The sequence below is a fragment of the Physeter macrocephalus genome, chromosome 6 (assembly GCF_002837175.3).
Source record: "Physeter macrocephalus isolate SW-GA chromosome 6, ASM283717v5, whole genome shotgun sequence".
Lineage (NCBI taxonomy): Eukaryota > Metazoa > Chordata > Mammalia > Artiodactyla > Physeteridae > Physeter > Physeter macrocephalus.
Window position 1 is genome coordinate 86995575 of NC_041219.1, and position 19432 is coordinate 87015006.

Genomic DNA, 19432 nt, shown 5'->3' on the forward strand with positions numbered 1-19432 from the left:
CCAGCCCCCGGCAGGAGGAGCCTCAGGCGGGCGGCCGAGTAGTGGGGGGTAAGGCCCGTCCCCCGTGGCCGGGGCGGGCAGGGGGCGGGCGAGGCCACGCTGCCCCCTCCCCCGGGGCGGGTGGCCCATCCCCCTCCTCCGCGGAGGCCCCGCCACTGCCCCTTCTCCCTCCCTTCCCTCCGCCCCGGGCGGGACCAAGGCCGCCGCCGCCGCCTCCCGCCCGTCCCCCCTACGGCGGGGACCGCCCGGTCGGCCCTCGCGCGCGCCCCCTCACTCCCCTCCCACCCCTAAGCTTGGAGTGGACTCATCCTTACCGCTCATGGTGGCAGCCGAGGGACGAGCTCAAGGGGGTCCTGTCCGGGGGGGTTGGGGGGGGCCAGGAAAAACGCGGACGCTGACGAGGCAAGCGAACCCGGACCGGACAGGGAGGGGGGGGGGTAAGGAGGAGGGAGCAGCGCGCCACAAGCCCGGCCTAGGCCCCGCCCCTTCACTGCTGCCCCGCCCAATGAGGGAGGGAGAAAGGAGGGACTTGCAGAAGAAAGACGGGTAGATTGCCCAATGGTAAGACTCGCTTGCACTCTTAAGGCGTGCAAGACAAAGTTGCGTGCGAGGTGTCCGCCCAAAAAGAGCGCCCTCTCAGTTTTAAAGGCCAATGAAAGACGCAGGAAGTGAAGGTGGGCGGGAACTAGAGGTGATAGGCTTAAAAAGAAGCCAGTCAACTGCCAGGCGGGCTCCCTGAGAGGTAGGGATAGGAAGGGCTTTCATTGGAATGACAGAAGAACAACCAACCAGAACCCTGGACGTGCCTGGGCAAAGTCCTGGTGGGAGGAGGTAAGAAGTAGACAGGAATGGGATAGGATGAAACTGATCAAAACCAGTCAGAAATCAGGCGGGCAGCCAGGAAAGTTATGATTGGATTAACACTGAAAAGAGACACGATGGGACGCAAGTTGACGTGAATAAAAGCCAATTGAACGCCGCGTGAGCTCTGAGGGCAGGAACCTGGAGTGAGCAGAGGAGAATTGGCGTCTCCCTCAGACATTCAGTCCAATGAGGCGGCGGGGGAAGCCTGGCACCGCCTCCAACTTAACCAATGGGCGTTACTAGAGCCGGGAGGGAACAGGGCTGTGCCAGGAGGAGTTCGCCGCCATTTTGGCCCTCCTCAGGGAACGTCTTGACCGTGATTAGGTAGCAACGCTTCAGCGGAACCGTGCAGCTCAACAAGTGTCAGGGTCGAACTACTCGGCACGTAGGTCTGCCTTGACACCAGGGCTCGTTTGAGTCTTAATGTAACCGCTCTTAAAAGTACTTCTCAAGTCCCACTCTCCCCCGGGTGGGCGGACAGGCAAGCGGATGCCTCTGAATGTGGTGTTAAGCCCTGTAGATACAAGCGCAACGAGATCTGGCGAGGGTGTTCACACATTCAGTTAATAATGTGCTGACCAATTTGAACCGTCTTTGTGACTGCAGCAAACGCCATTTTATTAAATTCCCCCCAGACAGAGATGCTAGCTACTTAAGGCGGGTTAACTTTTCAAGAGCTTCCCTTTGAAAGCTAAAGCATGTTGGAGAACTTCCCAGGGTCAAGATTCTGTAAGCCACTTCTCCCCCGCCCCCTTTAATTGTAAATACAGTCTAAGCAAAAAGCAAGCTAGCAAGATAGAGTTCCTGCTTTTTGCAACTACAAAGGTTAAAGGAGATTTTTCCTGAGACACCTGAATTTCTGGTCTCCCATTCTGCCTCTCCTGTATCCTAGTTTTGGTGGAGGCAGCCTGGGTGGTTTGTCAATAACATGACAAGGTCATTCTCTTTCTCACTTGTACGTTATATGTTGGCACTTCATTATCTGCAATTCAGCACCTGATAGTGTCACATTTTGAAGTCTGGATTCCCCCCAAAACTGAGACCTCTTGCTGCTTTGGGCAAGGCCTGAAGGTGAAAGCCTATAGAGTTAGGTGCCTAGGTCAGCTAGGCATCTTGCATTCCTTATGTCATTCTCATAAGGAAGATATTAGTATTAGAGATTTTTTTTTTTTTTTAGATATTATGTATTTTATAAGTGAAGAAATTGAGGCTGGGAAGTAACTTGCCCAAGATCACAAAGCTAATGAGTTGTACTGCCAGATTCCAACCCAGAATAGTCCCACAAAAAGTCTTCTATAAATTCTTAAGTGAATAAAGCAATGCCTTGTATAACCATTTATAAAAATGGGCTTATTAAAAAAATACTTTAAAAAAATTTTGGCCACACCCCACTGCACGTGAGATCTTAGTTCCCTGACCAGAGATTGAACATGCACACCCTGCATTGGAAGGCGGAGTCTTAACCAATGGATGGACAGGGAAGTCCCAAATTTATTTAGTTTTAAAAAAGCTTTTATTGTTACCTTCTAACTCCTGAAAAAAATCCTGCCCATACTTCCAGGACAGCTCAAATGGTATCGTACTTTTATAAAACGTCACATTTCCATTAATAGCATCTCTCCGTAGGTCAGAGTTTCTCAAAATATAATATCAGTGTCTTTATCCGTATCCTCTGGACTGCTTTTTTAAAAAGGTGGATTCCTAGACCCCATCTCAGACCTAATAAATGAGATTCTCTGGGGTGGGTCATGAGAATATGCATTCTTAAATAGCTCTTTCAGGTGATTAGTCCCTAAATCAGAGTTTAAGAAACACTAAGGGAAGAAATTGGAGAGAAGAAACTTCCAGAAGGAAAGAAACTTCCTGGAGGGAAGAAGCTGTATTACTCATCTTTGTAAACCAAGCTCTGGAGATTCCAACAGCTGTTTAGTGTATTTAGCAAAGGACCACACCCAAACTTGCTGGAGGGGAGGGAGGAGGAACTAACACCGTGGAGCAGCCCTCTGAACGTTTCACGTGCGTTGTCTAATCCTTTCAACCAATTTAAGAAATTGTCATCCTCATCTACAGATGAGAAACCTGAGGCTCAGATAACTTCGGTTAAATTTTGACTGTTTTGTTTAGTTCCAATGCTTGTGTTTTTTCCAACAATTCTAAGCTAGTCTAAGCCTGAAATGGGGACTAGGGTTTGATTTTATTCCACATAGTGAGAAAAAAGGCCTAGATTTAGACTCAGAAATTCAAGAGCCACCATCCTTTTCACAATACTCTCTCCTTGCTTCTCCAGGACAAGACAGAATTCAGATCCTGGCTAGTGAGGGATGTCCTCAGCATAAGCTTGTTTATTGATAGTTCCTGAGAGCATATGGACATGATCCATCTTGTCCAATTCATCTGTGAAAACTTGAACAAATTTTCTTTTTTCTTTTTAATTAATTTATTAATTTATTTATTTTTGGCTACGTTGGGTCTTCGTTGCTGTGCGCAGGCTTTCTCTAGTTGCGGCAAGCGGGGGTTACTCTTTGTTGCGGTGCATGGGCTTCTCATTGTGGTGGCTTCTCTTGTGGTCTAGGCGCGCGAGCTTCAGTAGTGTGGCTCGAAGGCTCTAGAGTGCAGGCTCAGTAGCTGTGGCACGCGGGCTTAGTTGCTCCGCGGCATGTGGGATCTTCCCGGACCAGGGCTTGAACCGTGTCCCCTGCATTGGCAGGCGGATTCTTAACCACTGCACCACCAGGGAAGTCCCCATAACTCTTATCTTTGATAAGAACGAATTCTAATGAAGTCTGTCCTACTTCCCCCAGCTATTGAACTCACCCTGTCCACCATGCTCTTTTTACATACATCCATTAGAGGTAGCTAAATATCACATCTCCTCCAATCAGACAAAGCAGTCTGAGGGCGGGGATGATGCCTTTTCACTTTGTATCCTCAAGGCCTGGGATACAGTTGACACCCAGTAAATACTTGATAAATGGAAGGGGAAGCCTAGTCCCCAAAATCCTGAATAGGTCTCCAGATATTACAATGCCATGGATTGATTCTCAGCCTTCAGTTGGTTGCCTTTTACAAGTTAAAACTGATTTTGAAGCTGCTCTTTGATTCTAGCAATTTCCCACTTAGCAATCTGGTAACAGGAACATTTTACAAATTAAAATACACAAATGATTCAAAATTCCCCTTTTATACCATCATTGTAACCTCCCTCTCGGTAAGCTTTCAACTACAGCTGTTAAGAACAAAACACACTGACTAAAATTTCATTTACCTGTCTTACCTTCTCTAGGATAAAGGAGTGTAGGAAAGAAAAATAGTCCCTGACAAGAAAATAAAGTCTCAACGGTCTTATAAACCTTTATGTTCTAGCTCTCTGAACAGGAAAACAAGCCTAGATATTCCACATCATGCACGCTCAGGTCATTTGCAAGGCAATGGTGACTTGGACAAGCTAAATGGATCATCACAACACGCACTTCAGTCTTTTCAGGACCCTGCAAAGGCAAGTAACTAAGAAAAGAACTCTAACAAGACAGGGTTTCTTTCTGTTTGAGAAGCCCAGAATCTGTTGATGAAAAATCCGGGACAGACTACAGATATTCTTTACTATTATTATAAAATGACTCATTCTGCATCCTTGCCGGCTTTGTTTCCTTATCTGAGATGCATCACGGTTCATCCCTGCCTAGACTCTTCCTGGTACTAGGAAGTCCTTCGTCCAGTCCGGCAACTAGTCGGTGGCTCTGGTGGTCTTGATGGCCCTGGACGAGGAAGAAAGGCTGGGGGAACGGGGGAGGGGTTTTTTGTCTGAGAGTTGGGAGGCATAGTCAAGAACACAATTTAGTTATTGTTGAAGCTGAACTCTGGCCCAAACTTCTGGAATAGTCTTTTCTGAAGAAGACTGCAAGAAGACAGGCCTGACTGTAAACCCAGCTGATGGTCCCTGCAGCTTGAAGACCCTTTGGCAAATAAAAGCAGAGGTGGGAAAGAGGAATAGAAACTGCTGAGAGACACGATCCATCTGCATTCTTGACAGCTAGAGGAGGCAAGCTGGAGTCACCAGGGAGGCTCAGAGAGGAGCCTGGACCCCACAGTGAACAAGCTGAGAGCTTCACTTAACATTTAAATCTGACCCCTAGGGACTCCAGCTTAAAACAAACACATAATCAAAACATTTCCCTCCCTCAAATACCCAACCCCCTCAGGCTCCTCAGCTCACCAGACCTGGAAGGAAGCCTGTGCTTACTGCCAAGTTACCCTCACCAGTCACCCCCATCGCCACCGCCACCCGGACCTCTGCACCCCCAGGGTGACTGGGGTACTGCCTGGCAGTTCAGCATTAAAAACAAAACAAAACGAAAGTTCCTCTTTTAACCAAAAATGAAGCAGTTTCCTTTTCTCCTTCCGCTCCTGGGGAAGAAGCCCTGAGACCCCTCCAGAGTCCAGAGCTGAGAAGAGAGCTGCACCACCCCCAGCTTCCCACTCCCAGAAAGGAGAATGGCTCCGACTGGTTCAACAGGTCTATAAAAAGGACCTGCCCTGCCCAGGCACCCACAGCAGACGCTGGAGGAGCAAAGGGGAGGGGACCGGAGGGGCGCGCCGGCAGGGGCTGGCCCGGTTTCCCCCTCCCACGGTACTGGGGCCACCCTGAGGGCGGGCAGAGGGCCGGGCTGGGGGTGGAGGGAGCTGGATTCATAAACAAACCCGCCTGGGCCACGAGGTGCCCAGAGGAGTGGGGTGGGGTTTGCGGCCTCTCAGGCCCAGCCTGGAGCTGGGACACTGGTGTGGGCCGGGCCGGGGCCTCTCCACCCCCAGTTTCCGGCTAGTGGTGGACCAGCTGGCTCTCCCCAAGCGCATACCCCTCCTTCCTGCTTTGCCCTCCCTCCCTTGAGCCCGAAAAGCCAGCTGAAGTTCGTAGAGGCCTGACACCTGACTTCTCTCTTCTCCCAGAAGTTTTCACTGTTCCGGAGAGTGGGTGGTTCCTGCGGGGGAAAGGCCCTGGAACACCATGTTCATACCTTCTTGAGGTGCCCAGGGAGATGGTGGAGAGGGCAGGCGCTTCACAGGCTTTTGCCTCCAAGAGAGGTTTTCCCACCGCTGCACTGAGGCTGATGCCCAGCCTAGAGGTAACCCTTACCGCGGCCTGCCTTCTCTCTGCTCTCCCCTCCCCCACCACTGTAGGTGATCAGAGGTGCCTGGACAAAAGTCCCTGGGCGTCTTCCAGGAAGAACTTACCTTCAGCCACTCACAAGACTAGTAACTAATACTTGTAGATAGTATAGTGTCTCTTTCTTACTGATTGGGAAATAAATTTAGAACTTGAGAAGTGTGTCCAGCCAAGGTCTCAAGGCAGAGGTAGGTGGGACTCCCTGATGCCAATTCTACTCCAGCATTTCCGAAAGCGTGGTGGCATTGAACATTTCTGTATGTGTTCTTTTAATAAATTTTTATTTTATTATTTTTTAATACATTTATTTTATTTATTTATTTATTTTTGGCTGCAGGTCTTCATTGCTACGTGCGGGCTTTCTCTAGTTGCAGTGAGCGGGGGCTACTCTTCGTTGTGGTGCGTGGGCTTCTCATTGCAGTGGCTTCTCTTGTCGCGGAGCACGGGCTCCAGGCACCAGGCTTCAGTAGTTGTGGCATGCAGGCTCAGTAGTTGTGGCGTGCAGGCTCAGTAGTTGTGGCGCACAGGCTTAGTTGCTCTGCGGCATGTGGGATCTTCCCAGACCAGGGATTGAACCCATGTCCCCTGCACTGGCAGGTGGATTCTTAACCATTGCGCCACCAGGGAAGTCCCTAATAAATTTTTAGGAAGAAATTGAACTACATACCAAACCTATCATTTCACAGGTGTTATTGTTAGGGTGAAGAAAAAAGTAATGGTATAGGGACTTCCCTGGTGGTCCAGTGGTTAAGACTCCGCATTCCCAATGCAGGGGGCCCGGGTATGATCCCTGGTCAGGGAACTAGATCCCGCATGCCCAAGGAAGATCCCGCACTTGGCAACAAAGATCCCGCATGCCACAACTAAGACCCGGCACAGCCAAATAAATAAATATTAAATTAAAAAAAAAAAGTAATGGTATATTATGGAACAAGGGGAGGCTGATTGTGGTAAAAATAGGAAGGTGGAGTGTGATGGATGGACCTAGAAATTATCATACTAAGTGAAATAAGTCAAACAGAGAAAGACAAATATCATATGATATCACTTGTTTGTGGAATCTAAAAAAATGATACAAATGAACTTATTTACAAAACAGAAATAGACTCACAGACATAGAAAACAAACTTACAGTTACCAAAGGGGATAGTGGGTGAGTGGAGGTGGTGAGGATAAATTAGGAGTTTGGGATTAACATATATACACTGCTATATATAAAATAGGTAAATAACAAGGACCTACTGTATAGCACAGGGAACTATACTCAGTATCTTTTAATAACCTATAATGGAAAAGAATCTGAAAAAGAATATATATATAACAGAATCACTTTGCTGTACACTTGAAACTAACACAACATTGTAAATTAACTAGACTTCAATAAAAATTTTTAAAAAAGAAAGAGAAGGTGGAGTGTGAATGACTGAAGCTGGGGAAATACATGGTAACATCCTGATCTCACCATCTTACATGCAGCCATTTCTAAGAAAGATAAGGGAGAATGAGGATTCTTCAGTGAGGGGCTAGTCCAGATGACCCACAAGGCTTCTTCTAGCACTGACATTCTAAAGTTTAAGATCAATCAAAGAGTATTTAAGGCAGAAACTGGAAGCCAGAGGACAAGAAAAATTGAGCCAGCAGCGTCAGGAATTTTCTCTGAGCCTCACCACCATCAGGCCACCCGCCGAAGGTCCCAGATTGGAAGAGGAAGCCTTCCTGGTCTCCACGGTGGAGAGTGCAGGACATGGTGAACAGGTCTTGAAATGGTTTGTCTCCCCCCAGTCTTGGGGAATTTTGCCTGGTTAGCCTCCTCATTCCTACAAGGTGCACACAGCAGGGCTGAAAGGAGGCACTGCTGCTGGTGTGGTATCTCTGTCCCAGGACCCTGTGCTCAATCCTGCCAAAGGACTGAGCCAGTCCAAGCTTCCAACATCAAGCTGATGCTTCTCTGAGTGCCTCCTCCCTGACCTCAACCCACACCGTGTTGCTAAGGCTAGCAGCCACGGAGGCTGGGGCGCAGTCGGAGCTCAGTCTCCAGGTCCAGAGGTGGTTAACTGCCTAGATCCCCTCAGGCTTAACTTCCTCCAGCAGCTTCAAAAACACAGGACCCCAGACCACCAGCCATGTGCACATATGCACATATGTGCATTATGTGGCCCTGATGTAAGGCAATATGAAGAACACTGCATCACCTAACAAATATCTTTCCGAGAATATTGAACCTGAATCTAAGGAAGTCTGTAGATCTAATCTCCAGTTTCCAGAAAATATGGGGACTGGAGGAACAAGGTAAGTCAAAACACAAAGAAACTAATCAGAAAAATCCAAAAGGTAGGTCATTCTACAGGGTAACTGACTATTTCTTCAACAAGTCAATGGGGGACTTTCCTGGCAGTCCAGTGGTTAAGACTCTACATTTGCAATGCAGGGGGCGAGGGTTTGATCCCTGGTCGGGGAACTAAGATCCCATGTGCTAGGCACGGCCAAAAAAAAGAACAGGTCAGGGCTTCCCTGGTGGTGCAGTGGTTAAGAATCTCCTTGCCAGAAATAGGGACACAGATGTAGAGAACAAACATATGGACACCATGGGGGGGAAGTGGCGGTGGGGGGGTTGGGAGATGGTGGTGGGATGAATTGCAAGATTGGGATTGACATGTATATACTAATATGTATAAAATGGATAACTAATAAAAACCTGCTGTATAAAAAAAAATAAATTTAAAAAAAATAAAAAATAATCTGCCTGCCAATGCAGGGGACACAGGTTCAAACCCTGGTCTGGGAAGATCCCACATGCTGCGGAGCAACTAAGCCTGTGTGCCACAGCTACTGAGCCTGCGCTCTAGAGCCATGAGCCACAACTACTGAAGCCCGTGCGCCTAGAGCCCATGCCCTGCAACAAGAGAAGCCACTGCAATAAGAAGCCTGCACACCACAACGAAGAGTAGCCCCCACTTGCTGCAACTAGAGAAAGCCCGCGCACAGCAACGAAGACCCAATGCAGCCAAAAATAAATAAAAGAAAATAACAGGTCAATGACGTGGAAAAGAAGGAGGAAGAGCTGCTCTTGCTTAAAGGAGACTTAAGAGGCAAAACGGTCACATGCAACAATATCCTATTTTGAACAAAACAACAACAGTAAAAAGACCTTTTGGGGACAGCTGGGAAAATTTGAATATGGACTGGGTATTAGATGATATTAAGGAATGATTGTTAATTTGGGAGGCATGATAATAGCATTGGGATTATATTAGAATATGTTTTTATTAGCAATGCATATTAAAATACGTAAGGGTTTAACTCAAAATGTCTGTAAATTATATTAAAATGCTTAAAAAAAGAATAACTGGGGGAATGCCCTGGCTGTCCAGTGCTTAGGACTGTGTGCCTCCACTGCTGGGGGCCTGGGTTTGATCCCTGGTTGGGGAACTAGGATCCCACAAGCTGCATGGTGCAGCCAAAAAATAAATAAATAAGTAGATAAATGAATGAATAACTGACCTAAATGTGACAAATATCAATAGCCGTTTTTTGGCCCCACCCTCCAAATATTAATAATTGTGAAGTCAAGATGACAGTTATATCAGATTCATTTTCCTCTCCACTCTGATTTTTTTTTAATTAATTCATTCATTTTTATTTTTGGCTGTTTGGGGTCTTTGTTGCTGTGCGCGGGCTTTCTCTAGTTGCGGTTAACAAGGGCTACTTTTTTTTGTTTGTTTGTTTTAATTTTATTTATTTATTTATTTATTATCTTCGGCTGCGTTGGGTCTTTGTTGCTGCGCATGGGGTTTCTCTAGCTGTGGTGAGTAGGGGCTACTCTTCGCTGCGGTGCACGGGCTTCTCATTGTGGTGGCCTCTCTTGTTGTGGAGCACGGGCTCTAGGTGCGTGGGCTTCACTAGTTGTGGCACGCAGGTTCAGTAGTTGTGGCTCACAGGCTCTAGCGCACAGGCTCAGTAGTTGTGGCGCACGGGCTTAGTTGCTCCACGGCATGTGGGATCTTCTGGGATCAGGGCTCGAACCCGTGTCCACTGCATTGGCAGGCGGATTCTTAACCACTGCACCACCAGGGAGGTCCTCCATTCTGATTGAAATGATTTTTTAATAATACAGTTTAAAAATTAAATAGTAATAATTAAAATTCCCACTGGCTCATTTCTCCTTTTACATCTCATGTCTCAGGCCCATGGCCTCCTTTCCTTTCTGCTGGAGTTCATACCTTCTTGGCTGTTCTCTCCTCTTCTCCCCTTGCCACATCAGCCTATGGCATAGTGCCAAAGACATGCCACCACTTGCCATACATCTCAAGGTTTAGTGATTTAGAGGAGGGGAGTAGAAGTACGAGGCTTCTCCTATGGCACCATTTTAGAATCCGTTTCTGCGTGGTGGTAGTAGAATTTGGGGGAGACACTCTTCCCCACACTGCAGCCACCCACGTCTGAGCTAGTCAGCATCTATCACACCATGTGGCTAACTCAGAAAAGTAAAGGATTTATGGGAAATGCGAGCAATCTCCCCTGGGGCAGGCTTCTGACCAAGGCTGAGGAGGGAGGCAGTAAGCTGGAGAACTTCCTTCCTCCCAACTTGTGTGATTATTTATCCCCTCCCAGGGAATTCCTGGTATGTTCACTGGTTAAGACTCCCCACTTTCACTGCCGGGGGGCCCACGTTTGATCCCTGGTTGGGGATCCTGTAAGCCACAAGGCTAAAAATTAAAAAATAAAAAATACTTTTATCTCCCACCCCAGACCAAAGCCAATCTCTCTGCTATGCACTTTTATTCGTTGTTGAACATGTTCTGTGCAAGATAGGGCTCTAGGCACTGGGGAAGATGAGACGAAGGAGACACGCTCCTGCCTCAAAGAACTCATGGCTTAGTAGAGGAGGCTGACTCATACTCAGCTAATTATAATATCCTGTCTTACATGCAGTGAAGGAGATACATACACAAGGGATCCTCCCCCCTTTTTTTTTGGCCTCGCTGTACAGCTTGTGAGATCTTATTTCCCCTACCAGGGATTGAACCTGGGCCCTCGGCAGTGGGAGCACAGAGTCCTAACCACTGGACTGCCAGGGAATTCCCAAAGGGATCCCTTTTTAAGGGACCTTGTGACCAGTTTTCTCCCCAACAAACTTTTACTCTCTCTCTTAGACGCCTATCCTCCCCACTCATAGCAGTAATCTGTCATTGAGTCCCAACAGTCTTATTCCGCAAACATCTTTCAGATTTATCCCTTAGGCAGGTGAACCCAACATTTTTTACTTGTTACTGTAAACAATGCATTCCTTGTCTCTAGGTTGACCCTCTTCAAAATAGGCCCCAGGGAGTCTGATAAGACATAGTTTATCATCTGGTACAAATCAGATCGAATCTTTCCAGGACTTACCTTTCACCTAGAGAGCAAAGCTCCAGCCATGCCCACTCAACTACTTATCACTCATAAAATAGACCAGATGGTTTTCTCCATGACATCCTACTGTTACACATACAGGTGAATACCTGGGGTGCCCTTCCCCGTAGTAGTTCAAGAACTCACTTTTCAGGAATTCCCTGGTGGTCCAGTGGTTAGGACTCTGTGCTCTCATTGCCCAGGGCCTGGGTTCAATCCCTGGTTGGGGAACTAAGATCCCACAAGCCACATGGTGCAGCCAAAAAAAAAAAAAAAAAAAAATATTCCCTTCTCTGTAGAATTGGCCACACTTCTCCATGTGGTGCCCCCAGTTGCAATCTGATACAGCCTCTGCTGTTTTCCATCTCGCAGCCTTCAACACTGTTGCACTTACTTGTCTGCACATTTATAAATACAGTGGAGAGAAGTAAACCTGGGTCATGGAGCCACAGGTCAAAGTTCACATCCAGGCTTAGACACTGTGCAACTTGAAGCCAGTTACTTAATCTCTCTGAGCCTTAATTGCCTCATCTATAAAATGAAACTATTATTACCCACCTGGAAGAGTTGTAGAGAAATTAAATGGAAATGTGGTCAGTCTTTTTTACTTTTGTTGTGGGATTTTTTTTTTAATCTGCTTGGTTTTTGTTTTTATTACCCAAGTAACACATGAACATCCTGTGTTTGTATAAGATTTGAAACAGTCAGAAGTTTAGTGAGTATGTGCACATCTCCCATCATTAACCTACCCCCCACACACCATTCTCTCTTCTTCCAAGGTAGGGAACCACCTTCACGAGTTCATAGTTTGGTCTGCAGTTTTTCAATCCCTTTTCTATGCATTTACGTATATTTATATACATCCAACAGATATTTACTCAACGTCTGTTATGTGCCAGGCACTGACTGTTCTGCTTTTGTTGTTGTCGTTGTTGTTGGTTTAGGCAAGAGGTCTTTCTTTTTTAAAAAAACTTTTTATTTTATATTGGAGTATGGAAGGCACTGACTGTTCTGGTGTGACAATAAAGACACAACATTGAACAAAATAGAAAAAAACGTTTACTCTTTTAAGCTTACTTGCTATGTTCACATATATTCTTTGTTGGTGGTATTTTTTATGTAACTTAGTATTGTAAGTATTATTCTGTAACTTGCTACTTTTTTTACTTAACAAAATATGCTGAAGATATTTCATTAATTTCATTCTTTCTTAATTTTTCAAACTCTTCTGGAGCAAACATCTTTGTATTTATATATTTATGCCCATGTATGGCATTTAAGAGACAGTGGAGAGCTGTATACCATAGTGGTTAAGAGCACAGATTCTGGAGACAGGTGCAAATCCTGACTCTGTCACCTACTAGCTATATGACCTTGGGCAAGTCACTTAACCTCCTTTCCTTACTTACCTTATCTATAAAATGAGGAAATAAGAGTATTTACTGGGTGGAATGGTTGAAGTATGGTAGGAATCCCAATACACGGTTAAGTACATATCAGTATTATCTGTATAGATTTTTAGGTGGAATTGCAGAATCAAGATTATACATATTTAAAATTTTGATACACTGCCAAATTATCTTCCAAAAATATTTCCAGTTACACTAATACCAACACTGTGAAAGTGATAGTTTCCCTGAATTCTCTCCAATTTTTTTTTTTTAATTTATTTATTTATTTTTGGCTGTATTGAGTCTTCATTGCTGCGCACGGGCTTTCTCCAGTTGCGGCGAGCGGAGGCCACTCTTCCTTGCCGTGCGCGGGCTTCGCGGTGGCCTCTCCTTTTGAGGAGCACCGGCTCTGAGGAGCACCAGCTCTAGGGTACACGGGCTTCAGTAGTTGTGGCTCACGGGCTCAGCTGCTCCGCGGCATGTGGGATCTTTCCTGACCAGGGCTCGAACCCATGTCCCCTGCATCGGCAGGTGGATTCTTAACGACTGCGCCACCAGGGAAGTCCCTCCGATTTTTAAAATTGTTTTTGGGACTTCCCTGGTGGTCCAGTGGTTGACACTCCCCGCTTCCAATGCAGGGGGCACGGGTTTGATCCCTGGTCGGGTAACTAAGATCCCGAATACGGTGAGGCCAAAAAAATTAAAAAAAAAAAAATTGTTGTCAATCTAACAATTCCATTATTGAAACTTGTTGTTTTCTGATTAATTGAGATTTACAAGGACAAGTGTGTCCATTTGTATTTTGTCCTCTATGAATTGTCCTTTTATGTCCTTTGTCCATTTTTCTATTGAATCGTTTGACTTAAGCTCTTTTTTTTTTTTTTTTTTTTTTTTTTTTTTTTGCGGTACGCGGGCCTCTCACTGTTGTGGTCTCTCCGGTTGCGGGGCACAGGCTCCGGACGCGCAGGCTCAGCGGCCATGGCTCACGGGCCCACCTGCTCCGCGGCATGTGGGATCTTCCCGGACCGGGGCATGAACCCGTGTCCCCTGCATCGGCAGGCGGACCAGGGAACCACTGCGCCACCAGGGAAGCCTGACTTAAGCTCTTTATGTGTACTAGATATTAATTCTTTGTTAAAAATATGTCAAATATTTTCTCCCTGTCCATTGTCTTTTTGTTTGTTTTTGAGATCAAAGGCAGTCAACTTTAGTGAGGTATAATTTTTACACAATAAAATGTACCCATTTAAAATGTACATTTTGATGAGTTTAGAAAATATATATATACACGTGTAACTATCACAACAATCAATATATAAAACATTACGGACTTCCTTGGTGGCACAGTGGTTAAGAACCCGCCTGCCAATGCAGGGGACACGGATTCGAGCCCTGGTCCGGGAAGATCCCACTTGCCGCGGAGCAAATAACCCCGTGCGCCACAACTACTGAGCCTGTGCTCTAGAGCCCGCGTGCCACAACTACTGAAGCCCGCGCACCTAGATCCTGTGCTCCACAACGAGAGAAGCCACCACAATGAGAAGCCAACGCACCGCAAGGACAAGTAGCCCCCGCTCGCCACAACTAGGGAAAACCTGCACGCAGCAACGAAGACCAAACACAGACAAAAATAAATAAATAAAATAAATAAATTTTTTAAAAAAGATATAAAACATTACCCTAAAAAGTTCCCTGGGGGCATCCCTGGTGGCACAGTGCTTGAGAGTCTGCCTGCCCATGCAGGGGACATGGGTTCGTGCCCCGGTCCGGGAAGATCCCACATGCCGCGGAGCTGCTAGGCCCGTGAGCCATGGCCGCTGAGCCTGCGCGTCCAGAGCCTGTGCTCCGCAACGGGAGAGGCCACGACAGTGAGAGGCCCACATACCGCAAAAAAAAAAAAAAGTTCCCTGTGCCCCATCCCCTCAAACAATCCATGCCAACCCCTCCACCACCTCAGCCCCTGGTTTTTTGTGGTGTTTTTTTTTTTTTTTTTTTTTTTTGTCTGCCTTGGATCTTCGTTGCTGCGCCCAGGCTTTCTCTGCTTGCGGCAAGTGGGGGCTACTTTTCGCTGTGGTGCGTGTGCTTCTCATTGCGGTGGCTTCTCTTGTTGTGGAGCACGGGCTCTAGGCGCCCGGGCTTCAGTAGTTGTGGCATGCAGGCTCATTAGTTGTGGCTCGTGAGCTTAGTTGCTCTGCGGCATGTGGGATCTTCCCGGACCAGGGATCGAACCCGTGTCCCCTGCATTGGCAGGTGGATTCTTTTTTTTTAATACCTCTTTATTGGATTATAATTGCTTCACAATACTGTATTAGTTTCTGTTGTACAACAAAGTGAATCAGCCATATGAATACATATATCCCCATATCCCCTCCCTCTTGAGCCTCCCCCCCACCCTCCCTACCCCCCACCCCTCTAGGTCATCACAAAGCACAGAGCTGATCTCCCTGTGCTACGCTGCTGCTTCCCACTAGCTGACTATTTTACATTTGGTAGTGTATATATGTCGAGCACAGGCTCTAGGCGTGCAGGCTTCAGTAGTTGTGGTGTGCAGGCTCATTAGTTGTGGCTCGTGAGCTTAGTTGCTCTGCGGCATGTGGGATCTTCCCGGACCAGGGATCGAACAGTGTATATATGTCGATGCTACTCTCACTTTGCCCCAGCTTCCCCCTCCCCCCCCATGCTGTGTCCTCAAGTCCATTCTCTATGTCTACGTCTTTATTCCTGCCCTGTCACTAGGTTCTTCAGTAGGCAGGTGGATTCTTCACCACTGTGCCACCAGGGAAGTCCCTGACCTATTTTCTGAATTCTAGATTTGATTCTGGAAAAGGATTAGGTTTGTGTTTTCAGAAATATAATCATACAGTATTTGTTATGTACTTTTTGTTTTGCTCTAGCTTTTTTCCCTCAACATAATGGTTTTGAGATTCTTCCACGCTGCTGGGTATATCAGTAGCTTATTCCCTATTATTACTTCATAGTATTATGGCAAATATATGTTTAACTTTATAAGAAACTGCCAAAATGTTTTCTAAAATTGCTGTACTATTTTACATTTTTATTTATAGATTTATTTAATTTATTTTTGGCTGCGTTGGGTCTTCATTGCTGAGTGTGGGCTTTGTCTAGTTGCGGCGAGCGGGGGCTACTCCCCCTTGCTGTGCGCGGGCTTCTCATTGCAGTGGCTTCATTTGTTGCAGAGCTCTAGGCACGCAGACTTCAGTAGTTGTGGCACGCAGGCTCAGTAGTTGTAGCTCGCGGGCTCTAGAGTGCAGGCTCAGTAGTTGTGGTGTACGGGCTTAGTTGCTCTGCGGCAAGTGGGATCTTCCCGGACCAGGGCTCAAACCCGTGTCCCCTACATTGGCAGCCGGATTCTTAACCACTGTGCCACCAGGGAAGTCCTTACCTGCAGATCTTTTAAAAAACACTCATACATGGCCCCACTCCAGTCCAATTAAATCAAGTACTTCTGGGGTTGATTGAGGCTCAGACATCTATACATACTATATTCTCTGGGCTGTGCGTTAAAATCCTATGACTCATTTATTTCATAACTGAGAGTTTGTACCTCTTAGTCTCCTTCACCTCTGGTAACCACTAGTTTGTTCTCTGTATCTGTGAGTCTGTTTCTGTTGTGTTATATTTGCTTGTTTTGTTTTTTAGATTCCATGTATAAGTGAAAACATACAGTATTTGTCTTTCTCTGCATCTATACTTTTTTTTTTTTTTTTTGCAGTACGTGGGCCTCTCACTGTTGTGGCCTCTCCTGTTGCGGAGCACAGGCTCCGGACGTGCAGGTTCAGCGGCCATGGCTTACAGGCCCAGCTGCTCCGCGGCATGTGGGATCTTCCCGGACCGGGGCACGAACCCGTGTCCCCTGCATTGGCAGGTGGACTCTCAACCACTGCGCCACCAGGGAAGCCCTGCATCTATACATTTTTAAAGCTCATAAAGTCATTCCAATATGAAGCTAGAGTTGAAAACCACAGATTTATAAGGATATTCCAGAGAGGGAGTAAAGGCAAAACAGCTAAGTATTGCTGGACATAAGTTCTAGACACAGAGAGCCTTGGACTTTATCTTCTAGATTATGGAGAACTTTTGAAGGATTTTGAATGGGGAAATGAGAGTCTGGAACATAGAATTTTTTTTTTCAGTCTAGGTACAAAGAGTTAATAAGTTAGAGTCTTTGGTTCAAAGTGAAACAGGAGGGAAGGGGGCAGGGCACAACCTTTAAAAGAGTGACATAGCCATAGGACATGACAAAAAACTGGGTCCAGGATGGCGGAAGATTCAACTTCTAGTAGACCTCGAGCCTCATTATATGCTCATTGTAATGCATTAGCATGCTAAATGACACACCCACCAACGCCATGACAGTTCTGAGGCCAACCATAAAAGGCCAAAAGTGGGCCATGGCCCAGTTCCTGGAAATCTACACCCCTTCCCCCAAATAGTTGGAATAATCCTCCCACTCATTAGCCTATGAAATTACCCAGTCCATAAAAACTAACCACGCCAGATTTCCAGGCTTCTCACCTACTGAGATGGCCCACACTCTCTCTGTGGAGTATGTTCCTCCCAAGACCATTCTCGCCTTTTGAGACAGACCACATTCCGTCTATGGAATGTGTATCTCTCTAAATAAATCCACTTCTTTTTTAAAAAATTTATTTATTTATTTTATTTTTGGCTGTGTTGGGTCTTTGTTGCTGTGCGCGGGCTTTCTCTAGTTGCTACGAGTGGGGACTTCTCTTGTTGTGGAGCACAGGTTCTAGGCGCATGGGCTTCAGTAGTTGCAGCATGTGGGCTCAGTAGTTGCAGCGCATGGGCTTAGTTGCTCTGCGTCACGTGGGATCTTCCTGGACCAGGGATCAAACCCATGTCTGCTGCATTGGTAGGCGGATTCTTAACCACTGCGTCACCAGGGAAGTCACCTGGGAGTGAATTTTTACATCTTTTTGGTCTTCTATGAGAGTGATTTACCCCCATTTTACAGACAAGGAGACTGAGGCTCACAGAGTTTGCACAACTAGCAAGTGGTGGAGCTTGAGTTCACACCTTAGTCTGTCTGACTTCCAAGACAGTGCACTTTACTACTCCAAACTGCCTCCATGTCATAAGAGCATGGCTGTTTACCAGGTTTCTTCCACTAGATTGCACACTTCATGTTAAATGCTATTATGGACACTTCTAACACATACCTGGCACACAGTAGATGCTCAAGAAATGTCCGTAAAAGGCTGGTAGGCTGGTGGGTGGGACAGAAAATAGACCCTTGCTTGTTGAATTCTGGCCTACGAGTCTGGACACTTTTATACCTCTGACAGGGGTCATGCCTTCTCTGAGTCAAGGCTGGGGGAAGGCACAGAATCAGTACCATAACCCTCTGAGGATTCTTCCCACCCCAGCCCTTACCTCAGTACTGGCAGGTCTGCCATTGCATTGTCGCCTGCAAAAGGTGCCAGCACTCTGGCCCGGGAACAAGCCCTGGAGAGTGGGTGATAGGTGGAGTCGTTGGGTAGCTCACTCCTGCCACCTGGTGGTACTGAGCAGCCTTGCTCACCCCTCTTTCAGAGCTGAGGATCTAGGGAAGGTCTTGTCTGAAAAAAGTCTAGAAGTTGTTTGCACACTGCCCTTCCCTCCAAGGGTTTTTCTTTCTCTAGAATCCCTTTCCATTTGCAGAACACACTGAACTGAGCTGGATGGAGTTAAGACCCTTAAAGATCCTAAGCTCTGAAAAGACTTTGGTGCTCATCTCTAGCATAAGGGCTTCAAGATAGAAACAATACTGAAAGTGATAAGTACAAGTAACGATGTGACACAAAACTGACTTCTCTTACGATTACTACTTTAATGCTTTTATTTTTTAATATGAAATAACAAATTATATCAAATTTTCTGTTTATTTTAGTGTCCCTGCTTTGCTGCCCTGTGTACTAAGCACTACTGGGTACTGCTGGGTACCAAGGTAGCACACCGTGGACTCCCCTTTGGAAAAGAGAATCTTCCTAATTTAAGCCTATGAACTACTTGAGGGCCAGGGTTATTGTATTTTATACATGTTTGTCTTCACTGGGACCCTGTGGAACCTGGGAGATAATAAGAGATAACAATCAATGATTGGCTTGTTGTCTTTACCTGAAATGCATCCCTGACTGGCCTGTTGTCAGGACCCTTGGGAGACCATCTCTACTTTGTCACAGCCTTTTGTGTGTGTGTGTGTGTGTGCCTTGATGCTCAGCATGCAGGATCTTAATTCCCCGACCAGGGATCAAACCCGTGCCCCCTGCAGTGGAAGAATGGAGTCTTAACCACTGGACTGCCAGGGAAGTCCCTGTCACAGCCTTGCTGGGTGCCTAATACCTACCTGCCTATCTCTCTGCATCTTTAGTTTTTCTCTTTGCAAGTCAGAACCCTCCCTCCCCACTCCAAGAAATCTGATTTCAGTTCCAGGAAAGGATCTCAAAACCCTAGAACTTTAGAGCTAGAAGGAACCAAGATACTAATAATCCCCACCATTTGCTGAACACTATTTTTTTTTTTTTTTGCGGTACGCGGGCCTCTCACTGTTGTGGCCTCTCCCGTTGCGGAGCACAGGCTCCGGACGCGCAGGCTCAGCGGCCAT

At 46.5% G+C, this 19432-nt stretch overlaps 2 protein-coding genes across 3 annotated transcripts in view; one reads left to right on the plus strand and one right to left on the minus strand.

Annotated features, from left to right (window-relative positions):
• The window catches only part of SP1 (Sp1 transcription factor), a 55422-nt gene extending 55004 nt beyond the window's left edge, over positions 1–418 (minus strand). For both annotated transcript variants that reach the window (XM_028491315.2, XM_007125762.4), the window contains exon 1: positions 315–418. In XM_028491315.2, the coding sequence (XP_028347116.1) occupies positions 315–321 (7 nt within the window). In that variant the 5' untranslated portion in view covers positions 322–418. The remainder of the gene's footprint in view (positions 1–314) is intronic.
• A 5230-nt stretch (positions 419–5648) lies between these two features.
• SP7 (Sp7 transcription factor) overlaps positions 5649–19432 on the plus strand; it is a 32061-nt gene continuing 18277 nt past the window's right edge. Inside the window, exon 1 of the mRNA XM_055085620.1 lies at positions 5649–5984. Within this exon, the coding sequence (XP_054941595.1) occupies positions 5898–5984 (87 nt within the window). The 5' untranslated portion in view covers positions 5649–5897. The remainder of the gene's footprint in view (positions 5985–19432) is intronic.